Raw genomic sequence first — 12,409 nt, 5'->3', positions numbered from 1 at the left:
CGCTTTGGCTCAATTCTCAAATGAGAAAGTTCAAATCTCTGAACAATTAGTTTCTTGTTCACACCAGATTTGAATTTCTTATTCATTTAAGCAAATTGCACGTGTTTTGGCACATGTGTTCAAAAAAGTACAATTGTCTACAATTTGCACAATAACTACATGTGCATGGCAAAACTGATGAGTTGATTCTCAGTGAAATTGTCATACTCTTCACAACTTTTAAACATTCTTTCATCGTGTGAGCCATCACATGCAAAATTATCATTCAATTATCAAAATCTGTCAGACATACATGTATATTCCATAAATATCTATGACATGGAATGTTTTTTCATTGTTGCGGGTTTGTTTGTTTTTTTGTTTGTTTTTTGCAGGAATGCCATTTTGTGGCAATTTTCTGTTCACTGTATATGACTTTACATGTAAGACATGTGTAAAAATGGACATGTGAACATGTAACACATTGCTACAAAAATAAATTCACTGTATACATACAAATGTGCATATCATTTTTCTGTGTACTGCAGTATTGTACAGTATTGACTTTTCCCAGTAAACTTTTACCTACTGTTGAAATCGTTATCTAAAAAGCTCAGTGTGATACACAATAGCATTCAGCTACACAAAACTGACATCTTTGTATTGTACAGTAAGCAGTCAGTGTCAACAAAAATAAGAACAAAAATGAAATTTGTATATAACAAACATATCCAGGGTTGACTGCCATGGTGAAAAAACATCTAAACATTCTGACCAGTAGGGTTCACAAGATGACGAAAAAGAAACTTTTCATTTTGGTGGCATTGGCCAATTTACTGTCACAATAACTAGGTTTTGAAGCATGAATTAAATGTTTTGGGTGAGTTACTACATTTCTGCAGACATGCAATAGAGTTGTGATGTCCCATAAAACAGCTGTGACAATTGCACTTACAGTTTAGAGAATGTTAAGACTTTTCATAAAATGAGCCAAAGCGATTAAGAAAAACTGTAAGACAACGAGTGTTACTGATATATTAGATATATGTGCTACATTCATTAATAATGTTCATAATATAAGATACATATAAGAAATGTAAATAGACCCAATCAACCAATCAACAAAAGTAAACAAGCAATCATTTGCCATAAGGCAAGAAAACACTAGATGGCGGCATTAAGTGGATACATAGATAGATACTTTGAACACCACGAACTGAGAATACTCCATGAACATGAAATTTGTACTGAATACATATTAACAATTAATTTCCAGAGCTTGCATTTAAATTTCAAGCTTTTCCTTACTTTATCACACAATAATCTGGTATTTCTCTTGTACTTTTAGTACAGAAAGAGTGAAACTTCCCTTTAGAGGCACACTTTACAATGTGCATATCTGCAGAACAGCCATGCAACTGGTAAAGGATCATTTTTCTTTGGTATTAAAACTGTAGACCTTTCAGCAGGCCCAGGTAATGCAGAGTGTTTGATCCACTGCATATTTTCAGGTGAGAGCTTAATTATTACAATTGTTATTCCGTGACGCTGAGGGGGAAGTCTTTCAGTTTCCTTTCCCTCAGATCCAATGCCAATATTAAGGTTCTGTAAAGTAAGAAAAATAAGGGTGTGTTATTTTCTTCCATGGGAACATACAATTGATTCACTATTGATGTTCCAGCTTGACCAACATACAAAAGTTCTGAGAATGTTTTCACCAAATCAGTCTTGCACAGTGATCAGGAATATGTTCAGGTGTCTCTGAACTATGATATCTGAGGCCTGCAGTTCCGAAAACAGCTTGAAATTATACTACTAACCAAATGACTCACATTAAAAATAATACTAGTGGAACATAAAAGAAGAAATAAAACACACACACACACACACACACACACGTGAAGAATGGAGATGAGGAGAAACTGTGGAGAACTCTCCAAGAAAACTGGAGCCATTTGGCTGGACATAGACACAAATATATTGACAAAAGGTTTCACAATCAGTAAACGTGATGTAGCGACCTCTGGGAGAAATAGTGAAACAATGAGCGGCATGTGCCAGGAAAAACTTCATGCTGTCATTTACTCACACTCCTGTTGTTCCCAACCCCTATCACGTCCTTTCTTGCATGGAATACAAATGGAGATCAGTTACCAACTTGCATTCTGAGGAAAAAAAGATGCAATGGAAATATTTATGCAAATGAAACCAATATATCTCTGAACTAAAATAAATGTCTTTCTGCCTTTGCAAAGAACAATGTTTTAAGTGTAATTCCCACCTAAACTAAACTTAAAACCTATAGTTTAAAGGAATAGTTCAACCAAAAATGAAAATTCTCTCATCATTTACACACCCTCATGCCATTCCAGATGTGTATGACTTTCTTTCTTCTGCAGAACACAAATAAAGATTTTTAGAAGAATATTACAGCTCTGTAGGTCCATACAATGCACATGAATGGTGGCCAGAACTTTTAGGCTCCAAAAAGCACATAAAGGCAGCATAAAAGCAATCCATACAGATTGAGTGGTGAAATACATGTATTCTGAAGCAATTTAATAGGTCTGGGTGAGAAACAGATCAATATTTAAGTCCCTTTTTACTATAAATCTCTACCTTTGAATAGCCCCAACCAGAAGGTGGCAATACGCACAAAGAATGCGAATCACCATAAAACAAAAGAAGAATGTTGAAGTGAAAGTAGAGATTTATCGTAAAAAAGACTTAAATATTGATAGTTTCTCACCCACACCTATCATATCACTTCTGAAGACATGGATTAAACCACTGGAGTTGTTTGGATTACATTTATGCTGACTTTATGTGCTTTTTGCTTCAAAGTTCTGTCCACCATTCACTTACGTTGACTGGACCAACAGAGCTGAGATATTCTTCCAAAAATCTTTGACTGTTCAGCAGAAGAAAGAAATCCATACACATCTGGGTTGGCATAAGGGTTAATAAATGATAAGAGATTTAAATTTTTTTATGTAAACTATCCCTTTAACAGCATCTCTTTTCACACACATACACAATCATATCCCAAAATACACATGCTCATAAGTAAAGACTTCTTTATTGGTATAATTCAACATATAACCTGTAGAAGGACTTAAACTACACAAACTGCAATTTGGGCTTAAACAAATAGTCTCAGTGCAATATGTAATATAATTAAGGGCATATGATCTTCCTTTCTTTCATAAAAAAATAAAAATAAACAATAACTATGCTATTGTCTGCTAGGAATGTACAGGTGTTCAATAAAGTTAATAACCATCTCAATGAGTCACTAATTGAGGAAACTGTTTGGTCAAATATGCTGGTAAAAAATCATGTTTACGTAAATGTTCACAAAGATTATATACTCACAACATAGCTTAACAGGGTTTGACAAGCTTAGATCTACTTCCTCCCCTCAAGAGAACTATAAAACAGACTTGGATGTGGGAATTAGGGAAGAGGTCACAATCTGAGATCATGTAAGTGTACTGTAACTAGTACGATATTATCATATAGCAATTATTATGTGAAAAGAAAAGCAAATCACATTCAGAGTAACAATATTTGGCACAGCACCGTTTCATTATCATTTATCATCAATTCCCAATCTATACAATTAAATGTTACATACACAAAAACACCCACACATAGACATACATCACAATTTATCAAAACAGAGGTATGAGAACTTTACATGCTTTCTGATGACCAAATAAAAATGCAGAAAATACATTCAAAGTTATCATTACAAAAACCACAGTGTGGCAGTTGCAACTGAAACAACACTGACAGCTATAATTGTGCCATTCCAGTCACCACTTCGTACGAAGTTATCTTTTCATTAAACAAAATATATCTTGAATTTTTCTATGTTTAAGCACCTTGGAAAAACATTGATGGTTATGGACTATAAAAAATGCATGTAAAAAGTGGAATATACAGTAAACTTTGTTGTATAACCCATAGAATGATCACCAGCACAGACTTGATCTGTTCACCAGAGGAAAATATAACTAATCTAATCCATGAGCATGGCTGTGTCTTAAACAGTGATGTTAAGATTGTATTGGCATTAGCACCATTTTTGGAATCTCACATACAAAAAGCAACATCTGCTGTAGAAAATGCATAGACGTTCCAAAAGAATACACAGTAAGCCACTGTAATACTCCAATCACTCAATAGCATTAAAGATATGGTAGGCATCTTATTTAAACCAGTACATGAAGTTTGAGTTGATGGCAGGAAAGCAAATGTTGTTGCTGCATGAACCTCCATAGCTAGGAGGACAGGCTGAGCACGGTACACCAACTCTGTAAGGTGCTTCACCAATCCAGTTGCCCCTGCAAAATATGATTTGTTAAAAATATACCACTAAAGCCTTTTTAGTAAGATGGGCATGCATAACGCCTTAGTCATATGCTGGCATTCAACAGACTGGAGAGAATGGTACACTCTGTGCTCAAATTAAGATCCTGTGCTCAGTGTGCAAGATCTGGCAAGAGTTGAAATAAAAGATAAAAACATGACTAACTTTGGTGAATAATTGCAGACCAAGTATGTTGCCTCCCTCCACACAGCACCCCACACAACCATATTGTAACAGGTTTGAATGGCACATCCAACTCTGTTTGTTGACGCCCACACCATCTGTATCATCCAAAGTAAAAAGTGCCATGTAAGAGCAGTGGAGTATCTTACTCTTTACTTAATTTGAATTATGACTTGCGACTAAACTCACTTGTGTGTAATGTGTGCACATGGGTCCATAACAGTGCATCGGGCAGCGGGGATTGCAGTCATGTGGGTATGGAAACACATAATCTCTGACCTCATCATACCATGGTTTAACCAGCTGAAGAATGGAGCGGTAACTGGTGAGAGAAGAAATTATTTGGCTGCAGTTCAGAAGTAGATATTAAAAAGAAAAAAGGAAAACAGCAGGATCCACTGGACTGCATCCAAAATAGAAAATTCTGGTCTGGCCCATTGCCTTGAATCTTGTTCAAATTTGTAATTTGATAATATTGCCAAAGTGACATTTTAAGTCTTAAATGAGCACCATTCTTCTTTATTCAAAGAACAACAATGATATGTGAGGGTGCTCTATAAATGGCAAACAACTGTTCACCTCAAAGCACTGCTTTACTTACTTGCCAGTTTGTACTGAGAGGTTCTGACCCAGATATCGGAGAAGGTATGACGGTCCATGTTCCCAAATACAGGTTGCTGCCCAAGCTTCTGCAGACCTGGCCAGGCCATCATCCCAAACCTTTAAAGGAATAGTTCACCCAAAAATAAAAATCCATTATTTATTCACCCTCATGCCATCCCAGATGTGTTTGACTTTCTTTCTTCTGCAGAACACAAACGAATATTTCAGCTCTGTAGGTCCATACAATGCAAGTAAATGGTGACCAGAACTTTGATGCTCCAAAAAGCACATAAAAGTAACATAAAAGTAATCCATAAGACTCCAGTGGTTTAATCCATGTCTTCTGAAGAGATTCAATTGGTTTTGGGTGAGAAACAGACCAAAATATAACTCATTAAAATATAAAATATAGATCAGTTTAAAATATAACTTCTCACTCTAAATCTTGACATCAGCAGTCTCTTGGTGATCACGATTTCAAGCTCGATTACACTTCCTAGCACTATCTAGCGCTCTACACATGCATCAAGAGCTAGGAAGTGTAATCGAGCATGAAATCATGATTGTGTCTAGAGACTGCAATGGCAAGATGTACAGTGAAAAATGTGTTACATTTTGGTCTGTTTGTCACCCAAAACCGAGTGGATCACGTCAGAAGACTTCTGGAGTCTTCTGTATTACTTTTATGCTTTTGGAGCTTCAAATTTTTGGTCACTATTTCCTTGCATTGCATGGACCTACAGAGGTGAAATATTCTTCTAACAATCTTAATTTGTGTTCTGCAGAAGAAAGAAAGTCATACACATCTGGGATGGCATGAGGATGAGTAAATGATGAGAGAATTTTCATTTTTGAGTGAACTATCCCTTTAATAGAAGCAATTATGTGCAATGAATAAAAGTTTTTTTTTTTTTCTCTGTATCTTTTTTTCTTTTTTTGCAGTTGTGATGATTAACAAAATATGAAGAATGCAAAATATGTTCATTTCAAGATCAGTATCCACTTGGCTCTTAGGGTTAAAGTAAATAACTTACAAAAAGTATACATGGAGGCACTTCTCATCCCAACAGTTTACAGACAACGAGGTCTGATTCTGAGACCTTTTGGTTATTGCACTTAGCACACGAGATACGTTGTACAATTACAGGTAACATTAGGTTATTGTAACATTTCATCGCATCCAGCAGGAGGAGCTCTCCAATGACTTACTGTAAACGCAGCAATGCGTGCCAATCTAATCAGCTAGGCTACATATATTTTTAATATTGAGTGGTAAAATGTTATTTATAATGCATACTCAGACTTTATTTAACAAGAGGCAACGGATGAGTGGGCTGCTTACCATGTACTCCATGTTGGCGGCAGGTGGGAAAACATTCGCTCGCACCTTATTGTGATAGTCCAGAATAGCTATCATGTCACGCTGCGAAATGTAACGTTTTCGCCTTGATCTGGGCATGGATGCCAATCCTTCATCCCCCACTTCCGATATATTGATATCGGTGATCTTGGCTCCAATGAGCTTGTCAGTCGCATTGTTGACGATCCACGCGCTCGCATCACTGGCTATGCATAAAAGAAGCAAGTCGGTAAAAAAGTTGATTTTCTTCATCCCTCTGTGGTGAGTGGTGACAAATATTTTATTATCTGCAAGTAAAAATTATACACGTGAACATTTACACCTTAGAGTGGCGGCAAAGATTTTTTTTTCTTTAAAAAAAGCTATAAAAAGTTTCTCAATCAATACTGTATAGTACCCTATACGTGTATTATAGATTAAATGTTTGCTGAAACAGCAGCTCTGTCAGATGCGCCTCTGAGCCTCTCAGTTAACCTGACGGAAATCTCCCAACCCCATCCAGTCCACTGCTGCCTCTGTCTTTTATACTGTGCTGTGATTCAGGAGGCGAGGGCAAGGTGCTTAGCTTCCCGCCGGTCACCTGAACACAACACTGTTTCCCGCCAACAACAAGCACAGGGTACGTGGTCAGCTTCTTGTTTTATTCTCTAATGATTAACTAATGTTGTTCAAAGATACATAAAAAAATGTCATTCACACAAAACATTTACTTCAATAGATCTCTACTATAATGACAGTTTTTCTCAATCGATTTGGCACATTTACTGAAACAAACTTACAATTGTCAAAACAATCCTCACATCACGTGGTACATTCACCACACCACTATATGACCTGCAAAAGGTGATTACTCAATCAAAAGAATGAACTCATGTTTCAAATGTAAATAAATCCATCAATGAATAAATCATTGTCATCAAAACAAAAGGTTCCTTTATCATTTCTTAGACCAAGACATCTTGTCAAATGACAGTGTACTCTGAAAGTGTGATAGTTACCTACTATGTAATATTGTACAATTGCTAACATTGTATATGTAGGCAGCTGAATAGTATTGATGTCAAAAAGTCATTGCACACACTATACTTTCAACAAAACATTTATTCAAACATTTCTCATCATTGTATGTACACACTTTACAGCCAACCGAAAATACGTAAAGAAAGTTTGTACAGAAAAAAAAAAATATACAACAGCAAAATTCAGGAACTACAATATGTGCAAGAAAAAAGAAAATATGCTGCAAGTTCATCAACCTCATGGGTCTTCCAGTCTCTCCTCTCTGTCTGGCAACAACATTTCATCTACATCACACCTGATATCCTCCCTTGCCATGCAACGATGGAAAAATCATTTGACATGACGCGGCCACCCCCTACAACAATCTGCTGTGATATCCTCACAGCCAGCATCCATTGCACCCAGTAAGGACAACTGGTCATGAGGACGGTGATCATAGACCTTCCATCTCCATGCAGAAAAGAACTCCTCAATGGGATTTAGGAATGTGGAGTATGGTGGGAGAAACTCCATCAAAAAAACGTGAGTGGGCAACAAACCATTCCCTGACTGTATTTGAACGACGGAAACATACGTTGTCCCAAACTATAACATACTGTACATTGGCAAGTCATTTCTTACCAACCCCCTCTCATTCTCAGGAATGAGATCCATGTAAAGAGTTTCCAGGAAATTGAAGAGACATTGTGTGTTATAGGGCCCAATGATGGGAATGTGGCTGAGTACACCATTCCCACATATGGCAGCACACATTGTAATGTTCCCTCCACGCTGGCCTGGCACAACAACAGTGGCTCGGTGACCAATAATATTATGGCCACGTCTCCTGACTTTGGTCAAGTTGAATCCTGTCTCATCAACATACACAAAAATGTGTGGGATTTATCAGCCTCCAGCTCCATTACTCTCTATAAACGATAGTAAAGCAATTTAGGAAATAATTTACAGTAGATATTGTAAATCATACAGTTACACATATCCCACATTGTGTAACATATTCTGCATATACAGGTTGTACTTGTCAATACTGAAAGACAAGGAGATTACAGCACTGTGTAGTGTACAATGATGAATTCTTACCTATACATTCTGGTACCTCAGCTCCTTCACTCTCTCAACATTCCTCTCAAAAGGTACCTTGTAGAGTTGCTTCATTGCAGTCTGATTTCTCTTCAGCACTCTATCAATTGTGGAGAGGCTGACGGTGTTGACATTTTGAAAGATGCCGTCATCTTGTATGACTGCACTTTGAATATTTTTTAGACTAATAGCATTGTTTGCTACGACCATATTACAAATTTCAAGTTCTTGTTGAGTAGTGAAAATTGATCATACTTAGGCCGTGGTTGATGACATGGTCTATAATTGTTACCCATATCCAGGGATGGGGAGTAACGGAATACATGTAAAGGATTACATATTTTAAATACAAAATATAAGTAACTGTATTCCACTACAGTTACAATTTAAATCATTGGTAATTAGAATACAGTATTTTGATTACTGAAGAGATTACTTTGCATTTTATTGTCATTTGTTTCATTTAATATTTAGTCCTTTCAGATGGAAAACATTTATACATATACTATATGATGTAATCCAAAGTGCATTTGAACAGCAGTGAAACATTTTCTTATGATGTGTTACATTCATACTAGCAGACAGAGAAGTAAGTTTGAAGTACGTTTGGAGCAGAAGAAATAGAAATAAATCTTGTGTAAATTGTTAGCTTTACGCTACGCTAAAAATGCTATTTCTAGCCATTTTACATGCACGTTACCAGCCACGATCATATTTTTTTATCAAGAAAATTCATGTTGGATCATTATTGCTTTTTTTCTAGTAAGACCTTTGATATTAGGACAATACATTTACATTTATGCAGATGCTCTTAACCAATGCAATTTAGAGCACCCTTATTATAGGGACAATCCCCCTAGAGCAACCTGGAATTAAGTGCCTTAATCAAGGACACAATGGTGGTGGCTGTGGGGATTGAACCAACAACCTCCTGCTTACCAATTCAGTGCTTTAGTCCACTACACCACCACCACTCCACAATAATTTTTGTATTGTTTCTTGTAAAAATATCAAAACATCCTTAAAACAAGATCAATTTGATTTATCTTGTTTTAGAAACAGCACTGCATAAGATATTTAGGTTTTTGAGAGAATGTATTTTTAACATGTGTATTTTGTCTTACTGTACTGGCAGAGTTTTTATAATCAAAAAAGGTGAAAAAATCTACCAGTGCTGAAGAAGTAATCCAAAGTATTTAGAATACATTACTGACCTTGAGTAATCTAACGGAATACATTACAAATTATATTTTACAGCATGTACTCTGTAATCTGTAGTGGAATACATTTCAAAAGTAACCCTCCCAACCCTGCCCTTATCTCATTTGAGATTTCTCTGTGCCTTTGCCTCTCTCTGGCTCTTCCTCGTCCTCTGTGACCCCCCTCTCCCTCTTCCTCTCCCCTTCACCATACCACCCCGCACTCTAATGCCCCTTCCTCTTGTACGAGCAGGCTCTTGCCCCTGTCTGTCTCCTGCCTGCTCCATATTCCACAGCTGTGAAATTCAGTCTTACCCTTGCAGTATAAATGTGTTTGAAAACTGATAGGTTATGAGTTTCACCTGTCAGCTAAATTGGACAGCATTTGCATTTGGTTGCTCTAAATTGTGAGGAAATTGAATTGTTCCCCATCTAGCCTAAGTCTATCCATCTGACAACTATTACAACAATACCACATAACTATTATGTATCTAATATATGTGTGACAGGTTAATGTGATTATTGGTTGTTCTATTTAGCATGTAGGGATTTACATAATGAACATGTGTATAATTGCATTTGAGAGTAATATCATTCATTAGCAAATGAATGCAAACTATTTTGATCTACAAGGCTTACTCTACAATGATCTACAATGCATTATGTGCCAAAGCAATTATAAATGACTATAGTCATGTGAACAAATGACCTAATGTTCATATAGTTAGTCATATAGTTTGACGAAGTTTAATAGTCATTCGATGATTGTGCCAAAGCAATTGAGAAGACGGTAACATGTTTTCAAATTCTGAGTTTAATGTCGCTTTGACATTTTGGTCATAACAAGCTGAAATTCTTGAAAGAAAAAAGTAAAGAAAAGAAATGTTGGCATAAGTAGTTTGGAATAATCTTCAGTATTTTTTCTTTAACAAAAACTAGCAACCATTTTGTTTTAAAATATTATTAATGAGTTTAAAAAATATTTGTCCACTATTTGTAACCAACATGCAGGTAGCAATTCTGTTGTAATGTGACAAAAAATAAAATTAAAAAATAAGACAGCGAAAACACTTTTGGGACTGTTTGTGAGATATACACCGATCAGCCACAACATTAAAACCTCCTGCCTAATGTTGTGTTTGTCCCCCTCGTGCTGCCAAAACAAGGCGTTTCAATCTGCAGAACTGCCCCTCACTGGATGTTTTTTGTTTTTGGCACCATTCGGAGTAAATTCAACAGACTGTTGTGTGTGAAAATTCCAGGAAATCAGCATCCAGTGAGCAGCAGTTCTGCGGATGGAAATGCCTTGTTGATGAGAGAGGTCAACAGATAATGGCCAGACTGGTTCGAACTGACAAAGTCTACGGTAACTCAGATAACCGCTCTGTGTAATTGTGGTGAGAAGAATAGCACCTCAGAATGCTATTATGAGATGCAGGTTGGCACTGTTTTGGCAGCACGAGGGGGACCTACAAAATATTAGGCAGGTGGTTTTAATGTTGTGGCTGATCGGTGAATATCCATTTTTATAAAAATGCACATTTTGTTGTTCAGGGACAGAAAGATTAAATTTCTAGGACCCAATTTATATTAGGTGTCTTCAACTACTATGTACTTAAGTATTTGATACAATGTAGCCTTACTTTTTATGTACATACGTGTTGTTGCATTGTACTTACATTTAAAGTACCTGCATTTAATTACATCTGTAGTTACACTGTTCACCTTACCGCTAATCTTAAACCTATCCCTACCGCTAAACCTACCCTTACCTCAACATCAGTAGCAGCAAATGTGAATCTTGAGAGAATTTTGCAGAACAACATGTAGTTACACAATAAATACGTTTATTTTATGCATTTTAATGTTACTACATAGTAGTTAAAGACACCTAATATAAAGTGGGACCCATTTTGATGAACTTGACATATCTAGATTGTCAAGATCTAGATTTTAAAAGATTTCTCATTTTATCACGTCGGACAACCTTATTTGTCAATGACCCTTAAATTGAAATTTAATTGGCAAAAAGGATAGGATAGCACGGTGAGAAAAGTAACCTTATCAGTTGTTCGTTAGAGCAAAAAAGTGTCAAATCTTGAAATGTTGTGGTCATTTCTCATGCTTCTATAACATATTAATTGTAAGCAAATGTGTAAATGAGTCAAAATTATGGACCCATTCTCATTATGCTTGATGCATTTTGCATGCTGTCTCATGGAAACATTACAAAAACATTACATGATGATATATTGCATAATCATTATATGACGAGATAAAAGCGTTTTTATATACATAATAAGCTTTCGAGTGTAGCCAGTAACTCTAATATCTAGTTTAGGTGTAGAAAGTATTTTTTAGATAGTAAGATATGGATTTTGTGTTTGTTTTTATTGACTTATTCATTATACAGGTGCACCTGTTCAGTGATTGAGTCCAAATAGCCTTTTGCCAGCATGTGTGTGGAGCCAAGTTAAGAAGCCCTTCAGAGGCATATCATTTTCTTTGGCAGGTGGAAACTGAGTAAGAGCAACGTGACGCACAGATGACCCCACTCCCCCTTCAGCTTTACTTCCAGCTTCCTCTGAACTGTGAATTTGCTGGTTTTCT

At 36.3% G+C, this 12,409-nt stretch overlaps 1 protein-coding gene across 2 annotated transcripts; it reads right to left on the bottom strand.

The window, feature by feature from the left end:
• Positions 1 to 1,118: 1,118 nt before the first annotated feature.
• LOC127441057 (peptidase inhibitor 15-like) lies at positions 1,119 to 6,979 on the bottom strand. Of its 2 annotated transcripts, XR_007897269.1 has the most exons (7): positions 6,483 to 6,979; positions 5,139 to 5,257; positions 4,727 to 4,859; positions 4,520 to 4,635; positions 3,355 to 4,328; positions 2,069 to 2,144; positions 1,119 to 1,584 (listed from the first exon to the last, which is right to left on the bottom strand). XR_007897269.1 is itself a non-coding variant. In XM_051698214.1 (5 exons), exons 1-5 carry the CDS (start codon positions 6,750 to 6,752, stop codon positions 4,193 to 4,195), a joined length of 774 nt encoding a protein of 257 aa, XP_051554174.1. In that variant the 5' UTR covers positions 6,753 to 6,979; the 3' UTR covers positions 3,094 to 4,192. The 2 variants fall into 2 exon arrangements, 1 of the variants encoding a protein (XP_051554174.1); XM_051698214.1 differs by lacking the exons at positions 1,119 to 1,584; positions 2,069 to 2,144 and having other exon boundaries at positions 3,094 to 4,328.
• Positions 6,980 to 12,409: the final 5,430 nt, after the last annotated feature.

This window comes from Myxocyprinus asiaticus, chromosome 5, assembly GCF_019703515.2.
Source record: "Myxocyprinus asiaticus isolate MX2 ecotype Aquarium Trade chromosome 5, UBuf_Myxa_2, whole genome shotgun sequence".
In the NCBI taxonomy this organism is placed as follows: domain Eukaryota; kingdom Metazoa; phylum Chordata; class Actinopteri; order Cypriniformes; family Catostomidae; genus Myxocyprinus; species Myxocyprinus asiaticus.
This window is presented reverse-complemented; position numbering and strand designations above follow the sequence as displayed.

Coding starts and splice junctions, on each gene's coding strand:
- LOC127441057 (XM_051698214.1), bottom strand. CDS start 6,752: ATGAAGAAAATCAACTTTTTTACCGACTTGCTTCTTTTATGCATAGCC. Junction 5,258..6,482: donor CCGCCAACATGGAGTACATG/GTAAGCAGCCCA, acceptor ATTCCTTTAAAG/GTTTGGGATGATGGCCTGGC. Junction 4,636..4,726: donor TGTGCACACATTACACACAA/GTGAGTTTAGTC, acceptor TGGATGATACAG/ATGGTGTGGGCGTCAACAAA.